The following is a 20,853-nucleotide window of genomic DNA, read 5'->3' as shown; positions in this document are numbered from 1 at the left end:
GCATAGGAGAAGCAATAGCCTTGATTCACAGCATCTGCTGTAGCAGCTGATAATGAGACAGAAGGAGAAGGAAGGTCCACAGACCTGTATACAAGTAAGGAAATGGTGGACAGCTCAGAGCTCTTCCTTACAGCTTGAGGGCTAAAGTGTAAAGTTGTTGTGTGTATAGATCTGATGTCTTGTTACTGTAGCTTATTTTGGAATGTCTAGTAAGCAGTGTGCTTCTTTAGGTGTGGAAGAAATACATCCTTGGTTTTAAAAAGAAAATCCAGGCAAACTTAATCCACACTGCTTCCTCTCCATGTTTGTCCTCATATCTCTTCATGTGGGAGATAATTTCTTGTCACAAATAGTGAGCCACTAGGAAGGATGCCCTCCTAGAGCTGGTGTTTTTTAATAGAGTTAGACTCATGGGACATGGTAGGTGGCTGGCTTGGCTACCGTGATCATTAAATGACTAAGTTTCAAATTTACCATGTAATGAATAACAAGAAACAGTAGAGTTGCTCTCCTGGAGTCCAGGAAAGTTTAAGCTGTTCAGGGTACTACTTAGCAGCCTACCCTGGGAATCTGCTTTTGGGGGCTTAGGAATCCACATGTGCTGTTCAGTTTTTGAAAACCACCTTTTAGAAGCACAGGAACAGGCAGTTTCACTATGTCAAAAGTTAAGTAATAGGGGCAGAAAACCAGCTTTGGTGAACAAGGAACTCCTGGTGGAACTCCAGAGGATGAAGAAATTGTATGAGTTTTGAAAGTGAGGTCAGGCCTCTCAGGGGGATTACAGAGCTGTGGTTTGTCTATGCATGAAGAAGACACCAGGGCCAGAACTCAGTCACAGTTGAAACTGGCCAGTGCTCTTTCAGATAACAAGAAAGGGTTTTTGAAGTACATTAATAGCAAGGGGGAGGTCTAAAGAAACCATTGAATGATCCTTGTTGAAGATGGTCACCTGGATAATAGGGATGAAGGAGATGCAGAGGCATTCCATGTGTGTTGTAGCTCAGTTTTCAGTGATACTGATAGACCTTGGTGTGCCCAATCCCCAGAGCTGGAGGCCGTGAGAGCTGGGACAGTGGCTTTCCCCTTGTGGACACTGGAACTGTGATGGACCACCTGTATCAGATGAAAGTTCACAAGTCCATAGGGCCTGTTGGGATTCATCCCTGAGTGCAGAAAGATCTCACTGGTGTTACACAGGACCCCTCTCCATCAACTACCAAAGGCCTTGGGAGCTGGGGAGGTCCCTGCCAGCCACTGCTATTCCTATTTACCAGGAGGGTGGGAGGAAAGACCCAGGAACCTGCAGGTCTGCTGGACCAACCTCAGTTCCTGGAAAAATTATGGAGGAGATTGTACTGAGTACTGTTAAAAGGTATTTTAAGAATAATGCAGTCATCAGGTGCCATCAACACGGGTCACAAAGGGAAAGTCCCATTTAATCAATTTCATCTTTTTACCTTAGCTGTGTGGTAAAGTCACCCACCTGGAGGGGAAGGGAAGGTGGTGAATGTAGTTTTTCTGCATTTTACTGAGATTTTTTGCTTCTGTCCCTCACAGCATCCTTCTGGACAAGTTGTCCAGCTGTGGGATGAGGGGGTTCATGGTGTGCTGGGTGTGGAGCTGGCTGCAGGGCAGAGTTCCCAGGGTTCCAGAGAGTGGGACTGTGTCTGGCTGCTGAGCAGCCACCAGTGCTGTCCTCAGGGCTCAGTCCTAGGGCTGCTCAACATGTTTATCAAGGTATGGATGCAGGAGTTGAATGCATACTGGGTACGGTTCTAGGCCCTGCAATTGAAGAAGGATGTGAAGGTCCTGGAATGCCTGTAGAGGAGGGCAAAAAAGCTGGTGCAAGGGCTGAAGTGCCTGCCCTGTAAGGAGCAGCTGAGGGCTTTGAGCTTATCTAGTTTGGACAAAAGGAGGCAGAGGGGTGACTTCATTGTTCTCCTCAGCTTCCTGAGGAGGGGAAATGCAAGGGGAGAGACTGATCTCTACTCTCTGGTGTCCAGGGAGGTGATGAGTGGGAATAGTTCAAAGTGGCTTTAGGGAAGGTTTAGGCTTGACATTAGGAAAGCATTGCTGTACTGACAGAGGGTTCAAACATTGCAATAGGCTTCCTAGAGAGGTGGTCAGTGCCCCAAGCCCTTCTGTGTTTGAGGCCTTTGGACAATACGTTCAGTAATACCCTTTAACTTTTGGTGAGGCATGGAGTGCTCAGGTAGATGGATGAGGGTAGTTATAGGTCTCTTCTAAGTGTATATTCCATTCCACTCTATCACTTTCCTGCCCACCTCTGGATTCCCAAGGGAAGCCTTAGGAGTTCAATCACTGAAATGGCCTGTACTTATGTTTTGGGGTGTCAAAGGGAGATTAATGACTCTCAGAATGATTTGTCTTCAGTTCTCTTTTAGCTGCCCAGTGAAGCCCTGGTGTGGCTGTGTTCCTTGTGTCCATGTCTGTAAGCAGCTCTTCTTGCAGACTGACAGGTTGTTGTCTTGCCTTTCACAGGGCCCAGCCAAGTTCATGATCTCGAGGCAGAATCCATTGGTGTGAATTCTGTCACCTTAAAATGGGAGGTGAATGACAGCGCTGCTGACAACTACACGTACAGGATAGAGGTTGTCAATGGTACATTTGTGAAGAATGTGACATTCAATGAAACCAGAGCAGAAATTACTGGGTTAATCCCTGGGACACTGTACAACTTCACAGTATTTGCTGTAGTAGCAGCTGATAATGAGACAGAAGGAGAGGGAAGTCCCATAGACCTGTATACAAGTAAGTCACAGTTTTTTGCATTCTTATTGCTGATGGTCTGTGCTTTGCTGTGCAGGACAGAACTCTTCCCACCTGCCTGAGGCTTTAACTTAATAGCAGCCTTAACTGGGCCAGATGCTAGGAATGTATTGAAGAAACATAGCCGTCATTTATTTATTTACTTAGTAAACACCAAACTCCCTCTAACCTCCCACCATAAACCAAAAAATCCTCCACAACAACTACTAAACCAAAAACCAACCAATCAACCAAACTGAAATTGCCTTCATTGCCAACCATACCTTCCCTTTCCTGTCCACCTCTCTGGATTCCCTGGGAGCTCTGCTTCAATGATGACCAAAGCTTCTCCTTTGGAGTGTCAAAGGGAGGTAGATGCCACTGAGCATGGCTTGTCTTCAGTTCTCCCTTAGCTGCCCAGTGGTGCAACAGCCTCCAGGAATGCCTGGTGATGTTCTTGGGGTGCTCTTGCACTGTGGACCATGAGTGGTGTGAGGGGAGTGAAGCCCTGGTGTGGCTGTGTTCCTTGTTTCCATGTCTGTGAGCAGCTGTTCTTGCAGGCTAATGAGTTGTTGCTTTGCATTTCACAGGGCCCAGTCAAGTTCATGATCTTCAGGCAGAATCCATTGGTGTGAATTCTGTCACCTTAAAATGGGAGGTGAATGACAGCGCTGCTGACACCTACACGTACAGGATAGAGGTTGTCAATGGTACATTTGTGAAGAATGTGCCATCTAATAAAACCAGAGCAGAAATTACTGGGTTAATCCCTGGGACACCGTACAACTTCACAGTATTTGCTGTAGCAGCTGATAATAAGACTGAAGGAGAAGGAGAGTCCAGAAATCTGTATACAAGTAAGGAAATGGTGCCTCCAATTGCAAATAACTGTGCTGTTTGTACCAAATTGCTCTGCTTTCTTACTTTGGGTTTTCAGCTTTTTCCTGTTTCTTGTTGTGACGTTGCTTTTCTGCTCCAGTTATGTGCGCACAGCAATGCAGCGATCTTTGCAAACGGACTGAAATTGTCTCTGTGTTTGCATTTGCCACCTGTAAATTGGTTATTTCATCAGCATGTCTGCTCAAGACTGTGTAGAGATCCAGCTGCTCCCACAGCTGGACTTTTCCTAGACACTTGAGGGCTGAACAGACCCCTCACAACGCCTCTGGGAGTGCGTTACCACAGCTCGTACCAAAAGATGTGGTGTGCAGGGATGTGGTGCCACAGTCACTGAGGCTTTTTTTCCTTAAAATTGTTTTGAGCTCTTTAAGAGTCTGGGGCCTGAGGTTCCTGTGGGCTGTGACTGACTCACTTCCTGGGGTTGCTGTATCAAGTATGGTGCCAATCCTTTTGGTTTTTTGCCAGGGCACCTTTTTCCTAGACTAGATAGATGGGATAGAAATAGATACTACTTTTATCTGTAGCTTAGAAATGCAAAGAGAACAGGCAATTTCCCTACAATGCAATTTAGAGGAGTGTGTCCTGGAGCTGCTGCTGAGTCTATAAACTTTTCTAAGCTGCCTGAAGCAAGTTTTATCTGTCTAGAATTGGTGCTGAGTCAGGCTTGCAGACACAGCCCCCTAAGATATGTCAGCTGTTGGACCTGTTCAAGCAGCCCAATTCTTTTTCCTGGTATTGAGGAGAGTTTAGGCTGAAGATCTCAAATTGAGACTCATGGGCACAATTTTGAGTTAAACAGATCAAGATCAGCTTGGACAGTTTCCTTCCCTGATTTCCATCTGTTTCTCTGTCTGGAAAACCACTGTGGAAACAAGTGATTGTTGGATATGAAATTAAATAGAATATTCCCCAAAGCTCCTATGACCTTTCCAGAGATGCCTCAGTGTGAATGCCGGAAATGGGGAAGTGAAGCTTGGCACCAGGTGATGCTCATTCTGTGTGGAATAGGAAAATGTGGCTGTGGCTCTTCTTTATTTCTTTTTTCTGATGGGTTGTTGCTTTGCCTTTCACAGGGACCAGCAAAGTTCTTGATCTCGAGGCAGAATCCATTGGTGTGAATTCTGTCACCTTAAAATGGGTGGTGAATGACAGCGCTGCTGACACCTACACGTACAGGATAGAGGTTGTCAATGGTACATTTGTGAAGAATGTGCCATCCAATAAAACCAAAGCAGAAATTACTGGGTTAATCCCTGGGACACACTACAACTTCACAGTATTTGCTGTAGCAGCTGATAATGAGACAGAAGGAGAGGGAAGTCTCAAAGACCTGTATACAAGTAAGTCACATTTTCCTGCATTGCTGTTGCTGGTGGTCTGTGCTTTGCTGTGCAGCATGAGGGTCTGCCCACCCCCCCAGGGCTGTAATTTAAGACTGTTGCAGGCAGAGGTGATGATTCTATTCTGGAGCTGGAGATGGCCAATCTCCAAGTTAGAGATGGATGTTAGTGTAAAAGCAGAATTGCCCTGGTACAAAGGTATTGGTAAAGCTTGCTTTCAGCAAGGAGAAGATACTTTTCCCTGAGCACTGGTCTCTTGCAAATTTGTGAAAGGGACATTTGCATTTATTACCTAGAGTATGGGGCCCTGAGATTCTCATTTTAAGGGGTTCCCACAAAGAGCATTTTATGCCAGATGAGCTTGTGTGATTTGGGGGCCTATAGCTGCCATTGTGGTGCAGCCAGGAGAGAGATTCAGGCAATGCTAGATCAGGAGAACTCCTTTGGCCATCCAGCTCCTTGCCATGTTGAGTATTAAAAGTCTTGACATGTGGTGTTGGATGGGCCATTTTGGAGCTGGCTTCCAAGGCAGTAGCCCAGCCTGATCTTTCTAGGCAGTGCATTTGAAGGAGGATGGATGAATGTTCTTGTCATTTGTCTTTTCTTAAAATGTGCCTTCATGTATGATCCTAGATGACCAGTCAATGCCCAAAGGTATCCCCTGTGCTATCTGTCTGTAATGGCTAATTGCCCTCTTTTAAAGATGCAGAAAGAATAGGAGACAGATGCAGAAAAAATAGGTGGCTGGAGACAGTGTCTCTAGCGGGTTTGGACATGATTTCTCTTCTATGAGAGTGAAGTGCAGGCATGAGGATTGGTTTAGAGTGTCTGGTTCATCACTGCTAATCCTCCTCTAGTGATATTTCATCTTCCTTGTATTTTGCTGAACAGAGTTGCACCACTGGTATCTTTCCCCTCCACTGTTCTCTCCTTAATGACTACCTTTTTGCCAGGTGAAGCCCTGTGAGTGGTAGCACTGGGCAGGCCTGTGCCCCTCTTGTCTTTTCCTGTAAAAGGAAAATCAGTCATGCTTGAGATGGCTCATTCTCAATTTCCTGCTACCCAGCTATTAATGCCAAAGCTTCCAGGAATGCCTGGTGATGTTCTTGGGGTGCTCCTGCACTCTGCACCATGAGTGGTGTGAGGGAAGTGAAGCGCTGGTGTGGCTGTGTTCCTTGTTTCCATGTCTGTGAGCACCTGTTCTTGCAGGCTAACAAGTTGTTGCTTTGCCTTTCACAGGGCCCAGCCGGGTTCTTGATCTTGAGGCAGAATCCATTGGTGTGAATTCTGTCACCTTAAAATGGGTGGTGAATGACAGCGCTGCTGACACCTACACGTACAGGATAGAGGTTGTCAATGTTACAAATGATACACATGGGAACAATGTGACATCTAATAAAACCAAAGCAGAAATTACTGACTTAATCCCTGGGACACTGTACAACTTCACGGTATTTGCTGTAGCAGCTGATAATAAGACTGAAGGAGAAGGAGAGTCCAGAAAACTGTATACAAGTAAGTCACAGTTTCCTGCATTGCTGTTGCTGTGTTTTGCTGTGCAGCAAAGGGCTCTGCCCACCTTACATGGCCTGAAATTTAAATGTTGCTGGCAGAGTTGCTGTGCTTTGCCTGCCTGTAGTCAGAGATGTTTGTGTGAAAGAGACATAGCCTTCTTTGAAAAAGCAAGGTAAAACAAACACCTCTAAACCAATGATTGTTAAATTTGGTTACCAAGAACTGTGTCACAGTGGACTCTTCCCAAGACATTCTCTCTGGCCTGGGATTTTTGTGAGTGCAATTATTGCCTTCATTTCTTGGAGGACTGGGGGCTCAGAACATTCTTTTAAGGGCTCCCATATAGAGATACTGTGATCTGGGGCCCTGTGGCTGGAGCAGAATGAACTGTAGATAACACTGGCTCAGGAGCACATTCCTGGCACGACCTAGGCAAGCTGCTCCTTTGCCACCTTTCATCACCTCTGTTCCTTTTCTGTGATGTTTGAAGTTCCTTACCTTTTGCTGTACACTGTCGCAGCTGGCCATTTGTCTCGGTGCAGGGAAGGCTTGAGACCTTCAATATGAGTGTTCAACAAGCTGCGTTTATTGAAGAGCGCATCAAACTTTTATACACAACAAGTAATAAGCTCATGCATATTCTGTAAGTTAACAGTCTATTGGTTATATACAGATATCAGCTTCTTCATTCCAAAGGAGTTACATTGCTTTTTCTCATGTGTCTAGTCTCTTAACTACAGCACTTTGTTAAGGTAACACTGCTGTGCTCAAGGACAGTGTCCTTGCAGGTGCAGAACTTAGATTAGCTGGGCTCTTGTCACGTAGCTATTTCTCTACAGTACACAGATGGACCACCATCTCCTTTCTCCAGACCACTCGCCCCCTTGTATCTCTCCTGACCAACATCTCTGAATTTCTGAGCAAAATCCTGGAGCTGTGGCATTGTAATGATGTGTTCTGCTATAGAATGTCAAAGGGAGATGACTGCCACTCAAGGTTACATTACATCAATTCTGTCTTAGCTGCCCAGTGGTGCCAAAGCCTCCAGGAATGCCTGGTGATGTTCTTGGGGTGCTCTTGCACGCTACACCATGAGTGGTGTGAGGGAAGTGAAGCCCTGGTGTGGCTGTGTTCCTTGTTTCCATGTCTGTGAGCAGCTCTTCTTGCAGGCTAATGAGTTGTTGTTTTGCATTTCACAGGGCCAAGCCGGGTTCTCGATCTCGAGGCAGAATCCATTAATGTGACTTCTGTCACCTTAAAATGGGTGGTGAATGACAGCGCTGCTGACACCTACACGTACAGGATAGAGGTTGTCAATGTTACAAATGATACACATGGGAACAATGTGACATCTAATAAAACCAAAGCAGAAATTACTGACTTAATCCCTGGGACACTGTACAACTTCACGGTATTTGCTGTAGCAGCTGATAATAAGACAGAAGGAGAAGGAGTGTCCATAGACCGGTATACATGTAAGTCATGGTTTCTCACATCCCTGTTCCTAGTAGCCTGTGCTTTGCTGTGGAGCACAGGGCTCTGCCCACCTGCCCAGGGTTTGAAATACAATATTATGTTTGGCGGAAGTGCTGCACAAAGGTACCTGGAGTCAGCAATGCTAATGTGTGGGAGGCTGACCCTTGCAGTTTGTTTTGTTGCCCTCTGTTTCCTCTGGGTGAAGCCCTTAGGTTCTCATTTGGAAGGCCTCCCACAGAGTCTGCATCGTGCCTGGGGAACTTCCCCCTTTGGAGGGCCTGTGGATGCAGCTGATCTTGGGCAGCACAGGATGGTGTGGCTGTCAGCCCTGCTGCTTTGCTCAGCCCATCAGCAGACAGAAAGCTAAGTTATTTCTGCATTCCTCATGTTAGGCATTGTGACTTTTCCTCCTTGTTGTGATGATGTGCTGCCTTCTCCTTTCCTTTGTTTTATCCCATGTTGACTGAGGCAAAATTCATCTGGCTCAGATCTCCTGAGTGGATTTTCCAAAGGGGTTCTCGATGAACTTGGAGAGTTGCTGGTGCTCTAAAAGTGCTGCTTGGCTGAGTTTCTGGAATCTTCTCATGACTTTCACAGAGCCCAGCATTTTTCTCCTTATCAGGGTAGAGTATGCTGGCCTCTGACATTTCCTATGAAGCACTGATGATACTTCATCTAACTATTCCTACAGGATAGACATCAAAAGTCATGAGTCCTTTACAAACCAGGCATCCATTGTCACCAAGTGTCAGAGGTGTTTCAGGGGTTGTCTGTAATCTCCTGTATTTTCACTGTTTTTGTAGGAGTAGCTGACAGTGTTACTGAAGAAAAATATTTATAAATTGCAGTAGAAGTAAGCCCTAGTCACTCACATCTAGTTTTACTAAATCTGTTTCTTCTGGTACACAATTGTGCTTCTCCTTAGTTTCTTAAAATAATACCCCTTCTAACAACAAAATAATTTAATAGGTGAGTCTATAACCCCTGTATTTGACAGTACCAAATACTTCATTACTGAGAGAGGAAATAAATTAAGTGTGTATTGTAATTGTAGATTTATAAGTGTTTTGGTCCTGAAGGCCAAGTTTTACAAGATGTTTAGTTAGGGGAACCTTTCTTCTCAGTCTTCCTGCTGCTTTACTTTTTAAGTATCTTTCTCTATCTAGTCATAAGGTTGCAGTTTTTATACTACATCTGAGAAGACTCTCACCCAAAATGACTTGTTATAGTTGCTGCTTTTAAGGATGGCTACTGCTGTGCTCTTAATGGACAGAGATTAAATTAATTTTGTTATGTGTTCACCCCTAAGAGTTTTACATAATTATAGAGGGATTTAGTGGCAGTCTACGTAATACTCTAAAATGTTCTTAGAGTAATATGTTAAAGGGTTGAACAGTATTTTGAAAATGTTGCTGATCTTACTAGATAATCAGCCTAAATTTTCCCAGTAACCCTGTCTGTAGAGGAGGTAAAGAGCACAGAATAGGTCTGTGTATTGTGTTAAATAGTTGTCTTCCTCATAGGTGACAAGTCCTTGTGTAGGCAGTAGGTGCCATGTAGGCATCTTTTTAAAAGGGGAAGGAATACTGAAGTTTTACAAGCATTTATACACATAACATACAAATACACAGCTTTTTCTAAGGGCAAGGCTTGATTTCATACTCCTTCTTTTTTGTTATTCGTTTTTCTTTTGGCAGTTCCTGTCTCAGTGGATTCACTTGAGTGTGAGCCAGTGGCCAAGCAGCCTTGCCTAATGCTGAAGTGGAAATGTCCTTCTGGTAACAACTCTGGCTTCAGTATCAAAATATATAATATAAGTACTTCTGAGGTAGTGAGAGAAGACACGGCTCCACGCTGCACGGGAGAAGGCGTCGAGCAAAACCTCACAATAGAATTATTAAGTTTTTTCAGCACCTATAATGTTAATATTAGGACTCTTCAAAATGGCTCTGCAAGCTCTGCAGTGGACAACTTGTGTCACACCAGCATTACTGGTAAGCATTAAGATCCAAGCATGAAAGATATTCATAGGACAAAAATATTAACTTCATGATTGAAGAATACCAGACTTGGTATGCACTACATTATCAACCTGCAGAATATGAATAGAACACTATATTAATTCATAGTGATTTATTGTGATGCACAATAAATATGCATTTATGTGAACAGTGTTGGCATCATAGCCTTTTCTTGTTTGGAAAATTTTTATCAGTGCTTAATGTACTAAAAAATGTTTTTGTTGGCAGACCCACCTCCTCCAAACGAAGTTCCTTCAGTCAAGGCCGTCAGTCACAGCTCTTTGTCTGTTGAATTCTCTGATTTTGATTCACTGAATGGTCCATTGGAAGCCTATGCAATAATGATTACAACAGAAGATCAAAGTAAGGTGTTTGTGATGTTTTCAGCTAACAGTTTACTAGGCGGCATTATGTTTTACACTCTAAGTAGGGGTTAAACATAAAGAAAAGGCAGGCTCAGAATTTTCAATCACTTTTCAGAAATCATGAGGCAGATACCTTGCTTAAAGTCAGGTCACTCATTGTTTTCAGAAGGTGCCTGTTTCCACTCAGCCTTTTCCTTCCTGACTTATCTTTGTACATAAATCTCTTATGTATTGCCTTTGTGCTGCTGTCACCTTGATTTGCCAGTGATTCCTTTCCCCAAGATTGTGTAGTGTCCTTTCTTTCCCCACAGAATAATTTTCAGACCAGCTAATTGAAGCAGCTTTGGAATATGAAATTTTCTTCCCCCTTTCTTCTTCAGCTGAAAGATGCCTGCAGTAAGGTCTTAAAAGGAAAAGAGCTTTTTTATTCCTGATTTTACCCAAAATACTTTAACTGAGAGAGATGGGATGTGGGTGGAAGGCTTAAATATCATTGACAGCATTAATGGAAGTTAAATTCTATGGAAAACTAGAGAACTGAGAAATATCTCTGATAGGCGAATGTCTGGTGATAAAACACTAAATAAAGGAACTTAGTTTTGCAGCATAGGTTCCACTTGAACAACTGTTCATTTTTGCCCATGCACTGGAGGAATGAGGCACCTCATGGAGACAGTTTCTGCTAAGTGGGAGTTCACAGTCATGCTTACCCTTTGTTACAACACTGGAAATTCATGTTACACAATTTTGATTATAGATCTTCCTTCAGTGGTTTTCCATGCAATACATATCCAAGAAATGCATGTTTGTGTGGGTGTGTGTATATGTGTGTGTGTGTGTGTTACATCACATCAGTGCAGAAAATTCCTATTTTTCACATGCCTACCCAGCTGCCCCAGAATTGCTGATTTGAATGCCAGTCTCTTGTCTGCAGCTCTGCTTATAACTTCAGCCAGTGCTGGTTAGTCACAAGGAGATCTGGTGTATTCTTCTGTGTGGTTTGGATTGGAAGATATTCAAGGAGGACTTTCTAGGATGAGACTGAGAGAAATAAGGGAGGAAGGTTGCCCACATCTGTAGTTTACAGTGAGTGCTTTGGTGGGAGCAGAAGACAGCCTCACAGCCAAGCATCTCTTCAGCCTTATTGTTGAAATAGCACAAATATTCTTGAGATGTGTTTCTCTGTTCTAAACCAGTCATGGTTGCCTTTAGGATAGACAGAGAGGAATTTACTCTGTTGTGTAAGAAATCCACAATGCTTTATTCTGTTGTCTAAGGCTGTTTGAAATGTTGTAGGGTGGTATTCAAGGCACCTACGAGGAGCTGCAGGTAGAACCAGGGATGTACCCTTTGTTGGAAAGCAAACTAGGGACAAGACAAGACATAACATACCTCAGGTAGTATTAAACACCCATTTCTAGGCAGCTGAGTTATTTGCAACCTCATCTGGTTTTAGTGAGACCAAGTTAGTGCTCCAGAAGAGTTGTGTTGCACCATGTTCCTACAGAGTTACAATTGAGGAGAGCTTTGCTGCTGGTGGTAGATCGCCCCTTGTCTGCACAGCTCTAGAAAACTTGTCAGAGCTTTTCCGCCTTTCAGAACCTCCTGGAAGGCTTCTCCTTTTTAATGGTGAATTCAGTATTATACCCACTTTTAGAAGGACCTTTTAGCTTTGTAAAGACAGTCAGTAGAGAGCAAACTTCTGTCAAATGAGTGAGATTCTTTGTCCAGCCTCAGCACTGGGAAGATTTGTCAGTTCGTTTGCTCTTGAGTTGTTGGGACAACTGATAAGTTGAGTTTATTATTACCTCTTAGGTTACATGTGCCTCAACTGAATAATTGCCTCAAGATTCTAGGGTTTGTCTGCTATAAGAACAGACACTGGAAAGTGATGCTGTTCTGCAAATGGTGTCCTGTTGGTCACTGCTCACTGTGGCAGCCTGTTCTTAATCTTCTGAAGGGGAAATTGTTCTGATCATTGTCTTGTCCAGTGCTTGTCTATATCAAGGGAAGGCAAAAATAACCTCTTTTGTCTCCTACAGTTCAGGTGTGAGACTTCTTGTAGGATATAACAAGGTCAGGACAAGTTTAGTGCCACCCTGAATAAGGCCTGATGCTTTTTGGGTAGCACAAATACTGATGAATTTTTTTCTACACCATTTGTATTTTACTCTCTACATACAGGAATGGATAGAACACACATGGATAAAGCTGATTTGCCTGGTGAAATCTGTCCATGAGGATGCCTGGTTCCAGCATTAATGCACCTTTATTCATAAGCTCCTATACATGTTAGAAGTAAAACCAATAGCAAATTAAAACAAATAGTGCTGGGTGGTGCAGTAGATTGCACTGCAGTAGAAGAGGTTTCTGAGATTATCTGTTGCTCTCAGCCATTCATTTCAAGCAGTACTTGTGGAGGAATAACAATTGTAGTTCATGTGACAATCTCAGCCACTGTGCCAATTGATAGAAAACCAGGGGATGAATTATATCCATGTTCTTGTTGTTTCCTGAAGGTTCTGAGTCTTTGAAGTCTAAGTTGAACAACACATACAAAGATTTCAAGAAGAAGACAACAACTGCCTATGTTACATATGTCATAAAAGCAGAGCAGGCAGATTCACGTTCTTCCCGTTCTCAGAGTGATAAAAACATCATCAATGTAGGCAAGGGAAACACAATGTATGGCTACGAAAACGGACCATTGATCCCTCTTCGTTCATACAGGTATTTATTTCAAACCACCCTTTTGATAAGTTTTCTGCTATTGAAACCTAGAAGATCATCTAGTGGAAAGATTACAGATCTTGCTTTAAAGGCTGTTAAAACCCTGTAATGTACCTGTTTTTTGTTTTTTTTTTTTTTTCTTATTCCTTCCTTTTCAACAGGGCGTGTGTTGCCGGTTTCACTAACATAATCTTTTCGGATGATGTGATTGAGGGGGAAGACAGTTATGTATCATTTTCACCCTGCTCTGAACCAGTCTTACTGCCCCAGGATCCAGGTATGTTGATGTCAAATGTAGGACTGGCAGCTTGGCACATACACAGCATGTGGAGATTCCTTCATTGTGGCAAGTTTCATAATATCAAAACACCTGTTGGTTTCTCTGTATGAACTGTTTCTTTCTAGCTTTGCAGTGGCACTGCTCTGTAAACTCATACCTTACTAGTTCTGCAGGTACTTTTTTTCCATGTAGGATTCCACCACAGGAGTAGCCAACAGCCATGGCATGCTAAAAGGGATTGGATGCCACAGTGAAACTTTGGTGTAGCAACAAGTGGCAAATAGCAACTTTGACAGTTCTGTTAAACTAGAAGCAGGTGTATTGAAATGCAGATATTGGTCCTTTGATCCCAATTTTGTATTAATTTAAAATTCTCTGGTTATTATTCTTAAGGAGATTTCAATACTGGTACTGCCAAAGGACAGTAAAGACAAGATATTTTAGTAGAGTGAAGCATGCTCAATTACTCACTTGCAAAGTTCTGCTGTAGCATGTTGATTCAGTTAGGTGTTACTGAAGAGGACAATGAGTAATACCTTTTCTCTTTTATCAGGTATTATTGCAGGAGTGGTTATTGGATGCCTCTTGGCTATCTTGGCTGTAGTTGCTGTAGGGGGATTCATATTCTGGAGAAGGAGAAGGTAATGTGTGTTTGTTCTGTGTTGGTTGTGTTGAGGAGCACCAGTGTTTGACTTCAGTATTTTTCTCCTAAAAAGGGCTCTGTCTGTCATGATACATGGCTGTCAAGATATTTTAAAATGTGTTGTATTAAACTGTTGTTTGTTTGTTACAGATTAGAGTTGAAGTATCAAACCACTTGTTTCATAACTTTGTTTAAGCCCATAGTTACAAACTATGAGTTGGGAAGAGCTAAACAAAATAAATTTTAATTCATAGAACAGAATTGTGGAATCATAGGATGGCTTGGGTTGGAAGGGACCTTCAAGATCATCTAGTTCCAACCCCCTTCCATGGGCAGGGACACCTCCCACTATCCCAGGTTGCTCAGAGCTTCTTTCCAGTCTGGCCTTCAACAGTGCCAGAGATGGGGCATCCACAGCTTCTCTGGGCAACCTGTGCCAGTGTCTCACCATTCATGAATGGTGATGAAGTCATTCAATCACAAGTGAGCAAACATCTCAAATTATTGTGCTAAAAGTAATTTGGTATAATTGTACCTTAGATGGTTTGATTTTAAATTATCCATCAGTCATTCTTTTTAATTGCTTGATAGCCTGTCACATGAAATTTCTATTGTGGAGTTTCCAGCAGCTGATGAGTTTGAGCTGGTCTCTGTTTCCAGCCTTGTTCAAATCATCTGGGATGTAAGAGTGCACAAAGGCTTTTTCCTGCTTCTGACCATCCTTTATGTCGAGTTAGCCAAAGGGCCCTTAGTGCAGTTTTCTTAGTTGCTTTAAGTAACTGTTGTTACTTTTACAGTTGTGTCCAATAGCTGTGTACAACCTTGGGAAGAGCTTCCTTTAAAGCTTAGCAACATTTCTTTTCATTCAGCTACCACTGAATGACTGACACATGGCTGTTGAGCACTTCCTGTAGGGATTGTGGGACCAGCAGCAGTTCTCCTGAGTTATCAGTTGGTGGTGCAGATCCTTCATTTGTACATTTTCCGCCAAAATACATGCTTTGTGTCCAGGCTCTAGTTCCAACAGAAAGAAGTAGTCCCATTGGACAGAATCACTAAAAGAAGGGTGAAGTTTTTTGTTTGGTTGGTTTTTTTGTTGGGTTTTTTGTTGCCTTTTTTTAATTCCAGGTGTAAAAGTTTGCCTCAGGAGTTTAGGGGGTTTTTTTTCACTGAATAAGATGCTTTAAAAGAAATTGTTCTCAACAGGCACAAGGAAACAGATAAGAAATTTCGTATAAATTCCATTGAATTCCACTGCAAACCTGTGTTGTTTTCTTTCACCTTATAGGAAAGATAAAAGAAATACTGAAGTGTCTTTTTCTCCAATTAAGTAAGTCCATATCTTTTCTCCTGGTATTTTCTGAGCTTAAGTGATATTTGCAAAAATTACTCAGATACTTGTTTTCTGTGCAGTTTTATAGAGAATTTTGAAGTATTAATTCCTGGTGGAACTGAAAGATGCCAGCATGCAGACTAAAAATAATCATGTTGATTAAGACTTCTAAAGCCACCACAGAGATCTGAGTGTTCACTTCATGAATCACTATTGGACACACAAATGCTCCACATGGTTTTGAAAAACAGGGTTTGAATGAAACAGATTTCATGCACATTGAAGGAGCAATCAAAATTGTTGATAAAATGCAAAACAGCAAAATATGGTCTGTGATCTGAATTTTTTTTTAATGACTACTTTGTGCTGAGCCATTCATCCAGATAAAGTTGTGATTGTCAAAGCTGGCCATGGAGGGAGTAACCACAATATATTGGAAGTCACAGGCACTGCAACTGAATCATGTTATTGGCACCAATTTGTGCTGGTGGAAAGCCATGGCCAGAACATGCCATGGGATCCCACCTCTGTAGACTTGATGGTTGGCATAAAATACACCAGGGGATGGGGTCAATCCAGTGGGAGTAAGCAGCTTGTGTGATGTTCCTCTTCTGAAAGATGCAATGTTCTCTCCTTGATTTAACAGAGCAGTTAAATGCTATGCTTGATACCCTGTCCCCTGTAAATGCACTGTTTTGTGGCTGCCACTAACAGTCATGCTTTCAGTCTTAGATTCACATAATGAAAAATACAACTGCATGTGTCTAATCAGCTTTTTTTTCTTCCCCTCACTCTCTCCTGAAGAATCAAGAAGTAAGTAAAGCATACTTTCTAACACATTAACTGAATTAATTCATGGCTTATTTACCTAACACCAGTTGCTTACATGTGGCTTTTCTCATTTTAGATCAAAAATGATTAAAGTGGAGAACTTTGAGTCATACTTTAAGAAGCAGCAAGCTGACTCCAACTGTGGTTTTGCTGAAGAGTATGAGGTATGTGCCCTCACTGGGGAGAGAGCTTCATGACAAATATTTTTGGAAAGACAAATCATCTTTCCTGTGGAGCATGCACAAGGCTTACAGAAGGAGAAAAGAAGGGTCCTTTTTTTATAGAGATGATTAAGCTGAGTGTATAGCCTTCCCTTCCCTTATGCAGCTCTGAATTTAGTTGAAGTGCATGATAAATACTTCCTGTCCTGAATTATTGTCTCTGACCGTGGCCTTGTGGCATGGCCTGCTTGTCAGAGCTCTCACCAGAGAAATTTTTGCCCTAGTCATATGCAGACTTAGCCTGGGGCACACTGTATAATTTCTCTGCACTTCAGTTTTCTCATCTTGGGTTGTTGTGGGTTTTTTTATACATATCAAGGCAGGTCTGTTGCTAATGCCACTGATTTCTTCAGTGCGTGGGTGTGATTTGCAAACCACACCTGTGAATAGCTCAGTCAGAGAAACAGCAATTATGATTTGCTTACTGACCATAAGAGTTTTTCTATGAAATGTGCTAAAGCTCACTTGCTGTAAGGAACAAAGGACAGGAAGGAAGTGTCAGGGAGGATGCTGCCATTGATATCAGTGTCTGTTTCCACAAAATTGTTTCCAGGCTTTTAAAGTCCATCTGTGGGTTTTAAACATGCTGCTATTCCTCCATTCTGTATTAATCCCTTCTCTAAAAGATTTGCCACTGTCACCCTCCCACTCTGTAACAAGATGATTTTTATTGACATTTATCCCAGTTTAACATGCCTACTTTTACAGCACAGGACACAAGGGTTTGGACTACTTTTCTGTTTGTCTCATTTCTGTATGATTGCTAAACCAGGATCAGGTGCTCATGAATCCTCCTTTTATTGTAGGAACTCAAGTCTGCTGGTGTTCATCAGCCCAAATTTGCTGCTGAACTTCCTGAGAACAGGGGGAAAAATAGATACAACAACGTCCTACCATGTGAGTTATTCTCTTTGGGTTTGCATCTTCTACTGGTTCAGTTTTTAAGTGAAACCCATTGGGTTTGGCTAATCCAGCTTTAATAGTACCCAGTTTCAAATATCATTTTCCAGGTGAATGAATTTGAGTTGCTGCTTTCCCAAAGTCATTTTCTAAACACACCTGAAAGAGCCTTCCCTCAAGGATATTTCTTTGGAAAGCTTCTTTAAAGAACCTTCCCTTAAGCAAATAGCTTTAATTTTCCATTTGTGAGAAATGTGCAGTCCAGGTTGAAAACACAAGAGGATAACAGTTGACCACACACAAATAAATTTGCAAGCTATGAGATATATTAAGACCCTGCTGGCCAGCTTTGCAGATCAAGTAAGAGTTTAAGCCCTGTCAAGCTGCCTGTGGGCATCCCAATGTAGCAGAGAGTCAGAAGTAATTGAAAACTGAACAGTGACAGGTACTTAAGGATGCTTTGGAGGAAAAACATTGGCTGCCATGGCAACAGGAGCCAAATCACTTCTTTTTATCCAGTAATTAAAACTGTAGTAAATCTTGTGTTGGAATAAAAATACATAAATTAGCAATACCAAACCATATTTAAAACCAAAATAATCTGTGTTTCTTGAGTGATTATCCTTGCCACTCCTTTTCCTGAAGCCTGCTGCTATTTATGATTCCTAAGGTTATATTCTTATTCTTAAAATGCTTATTGAACACCTTTTATTTAGAAACCATGTATTAGATAAACAATATTGTTCTGAAAGGTTCCAGTTCAAAAATTCATAGTTGTCTTTTCCTTTTTTCTTTCTGCAGATGATATTTCTCGTGTTAAACTTTCAAATCAAAGCTCTGGAACTGACTATATTAATGCAAACTATATGCCTGTAAGTTACTTCATTAGCTGAAATGAAATATAATGTGTATTTTTCTGATGTAGGCATAAGGGCTCATAATGATGTTTAAAATAAGCCTTTATTTTTCACTGATGTTGTGTGTGTGTATATATATGCACATTTATTTTGTTTTTTTCCTCTTAGGGCTATAATTCAAAGAAGGCATTTATTGCTGCACAGGGTCCATTACCCAATACTATAGAAGACTTCTGGCAAATGATTTGGGAAAAGAGTATCTATTCAATTGTTATGTTGACAAAATGTGTGGAACAAGCCCGGGTATGTTGTTATCAATACTGAATTGTCTCTTGAAGGCGGCTGCCTTTCTTGTAATTTTGTTGTTATCTTAGCCATTTGGGGACTGGCCATTGTCTTTTAACAACCATCCTCTTGGTGGAAGACTGTTTTCTAGATTTAAAAAAGCACAATTATTTTGGTTGTTGGTTTTTTTTTTTTTTTAGCTTTTTGCTGTTTTTATATCTGCTGACTGCCAGAGTAGATTGTCTCAGCAGGGTGTGGAATCACTGTTGTTAAGGATGTGTTCTTCTCTTCTCTCTAAAGAATGATTTTAGTAGATGGTCTCTTGCCCTGGAATTTGTGCAGGTCACCCTTGAGAAGAGTGACATACTTTCTAGCCCTGCTTCAAGTGGTGGGTTATTTAAAAGTGAGTTGTTTCATTGTTGTGTGCAATGTGTCTAATTCTCTTCTTAGACAAAATGTGAGCAGTACTGGCCAGACAAACAACCCAAGAGCTATGGTGACATTATTGTGACAATGGTCTCAGAAGTTGTCCTTCCAGAATGGACAATAAGGGACTTCACTGTAGAAAAGGTGAGGACTGCCTTGATTGTTGGTTGTTAGTGTGTAAACAAACCTTGTGCTCATGTAGATACCTCTAATATCTTTTGGACCAAACAATTATCCCCATCAGTAAATACAATGCAGTGTATATGAGCTTGAAGTATAGTACAAGGAAATTATTTCAAAGTATTCTCTACCACAGCAGAAGGAAGCGGGAAACTGGAATATCATTGGTGAAATCACTGCAGTTGTAGCAGGCATCTTTGATGAAGCTGAGCTTGGGCCAGTACATGTGTCAGGAAGCCCAACTGTTGCCACTCTGAAGCCAATTTTCATTGTCTTTTGTGTTAATTTTTTTAATGTCTACTCTTCCTGCAGTCCAACACCCCCGAGAGCCACACAGTGCGCCAGTTCCATTTCACCTCCTGGCCAGATCATGGCGTGCCAGAGACAACAGACCTTCTCATCAACTTCAGGCACCTTGTCCATGAGTACAACAGCCAGAATCCAGTGGACTCTCCCACTCTGGTGCACTGCAGGTAGGAAGAAGGTGTTTCTGTTAGGCACACTTCTGTCTTGTGTGGTTTTTTACAGTCTTGTACAGTCTCTTTCTGTCTTGACTGGTTTTTTACAGTCAATTCCATTTCAAGGGGATTAAAACCAAAGTAAGTCTCTCTGTGTAAGGACATGGGCTATTTACCTTGCCAAACTAAAACCTTTGCCCGGTGCTTCAGAAACTAACAGTGCTGTGTAGGTAGCAGAGGAAGTGATAGAAAATGTCATTAGAACAGAGCATCTCTCCTAGCCTGGAAAACGGAGCTGGAAAAATGTCCTTTCAAGAGCTAGTATGTAAATTCTGTGCATGAGAGCCACCCCTCTGTGCTGCAGAGACTTTTATTACCCATGCCACTGAAACAGCAGGAGGCATCATCCTGGCTTGCCTGGCTTTTTGTCGTGCCAGCAGTGAGCAGGTGGTTGGGAGGAAGCACAAACAGCCTGTCCGTGTCGTTGCAGCGCCGGCGTCGGGAGGACGGGGACGTTCATCGCCATCGACCGCCTGATCCAGCAGATGGAGATGGAGAACACCGTGGATGTGTACGGAGTGGTGTACGACCTCCGCATGCACCGGCCCCTCATGGTGCAGACTGAGGTGGGGCTCTCTCCCATCCAGCAGCACCTTTCTCAGATGTGCATGATCATCCAGACGTAGCTCTGAGTTACAGGACAATAAGATATTAAGGAGTTAAAACTGCTTTTCACTTAACTTCCCTCCTTCCTGCCCCATCTCTTCTCCACAAAAGGAGTTGCAGCCAGGGACCATAGTACATCCAAGCAGTGTCTTTACAGAGTACTTTGTAGGACTGGCATTCGCAGCTGGAAGGAATCAAATCCTGAAGCAGACTTTTTTGCAAACTACTTTTACCCATAGGGGGTTTATGCTTTAGTTGTGAGCCAGAAATATCTGGAGTCAAGTGGTCTTCAGTGTGCATCTTTGCTTTTGTGTTCTGCAGGAATACAAGTATTCCTACAGAAATTACCACTTTGATTCAGGAAGGTGTATGGACTAACTCAAGGTGATTTGGAACAGGCTGTAAGATCTCCATCATGAAAGTCTTTTAGGATAGCGTTAGGCATGACAGATTCTAGCTCTAGATAGCAAAACCTGATCCTAGTTTTGTTTATTGGGGAGAGTTGACCAAATTACATCATGAGGTCCTTTCCAACTCTATTTTCTATAAACTATATGTCACAGCATATGTTGCAGTCAAGAGGGCCACAATACACAGTGTCACCATACAGTTTCAGAAAGCTTCAACCCATACAGAACAACGTGTCACTCAGAAGGC

At 42.4% G+C, this 20,853-nt stretch overlaps 1 protein-coding gene across 4 annotated transcripts in view; it reads left to right on the top strand.

Moving 5' to 3' along the window:
- PTPRJ (protein tyrosine phosphatase receptor type J) overlaps positions 1-20,853 on the top strand; it is an 82,176-nt gene that overhangs the window by 49,698 nt on the left and 11,625 nt on the right. For all 4 annotated transcript variants that reach the window (XM_074543330.1, XM_074543328.1, XM_074543331.1 and 1 more), the window contains 18 exons: positions 2,503-2,772; positions 3,360-3,626; positions 4,743-5,009; positions 6,249-6,524; positions 7,724-7,999; positions 9,698-9,994; positions 10,250-10,384; positions 12,906-13,116; positions 13,278-13,393; positions 13,950-14,037; positions 15,328-15,369; positions 16,280-16,367; positions 17,231-17,321; positions 18,126-18,196; positions 18,350-18,484; positions 18,917-19,036; positions 19,385-19,545; positions 20,021-20,156. In XM_074543330.1, coding sequence (XP_074399431.1) covers positions 2,503-2,772; positions 3,360-3,626; positions 4,743-5,009; positions 6,249-6,524; positions 7,724-7,999; positions 9,698-9,994; positions 10,250-10,384; positions 12,906-13,116; positions 13,278-13,393; positions 13,950-14,037; positions 15,328-15,369; positions 16,280-16,367; positions 17,231-17,321; positions 18,126-18,196; positions 18,350-18,484; positions 18,917-19,036; positions 19,385-19,545; positions 20,021-20,156 — 3,047 coding nt within the window. The remainder of the gene's footprint in view (positions 1-2,502; positions 2,773-3,359; positions 3,627-4,742; positions 5,010-6,248; positions 6,525-7,723; positions 8,000-9,697; positions 9,995-10,249; positions 10,385-12,905; positions 13,117-13,277; positions 13,394-13,949; positions 14,038-15,327; positions 15,370-16,279; positions 16,368-17,230; positions 17,322-18,125; positions 18,197-18,349; positions 18,485-18,916; positions 19,037-19,384; positions 19,546-20,020; positions 20,157-20,853) is intronic.

This window comes from Zonotrichia albicollis, chromosome 6 (assembly GCF_047830755.1).
Source record: "Zonotrichia albicollis isolate bZonAlb1 chromosome 6, bZonAlb1.hap1, whole genome shotgun sequence".
Taxonomy (NCBI): domain Eukaryota; kingdom Metazoa; phylum Chordata; class Aves; order Passeriformes; family Passerellidae; genus Zonotrichia; species Zonotrichia albicollis.
This window is presented reverse-complemented; position numbering and strand designations above follow the sequence as displayed.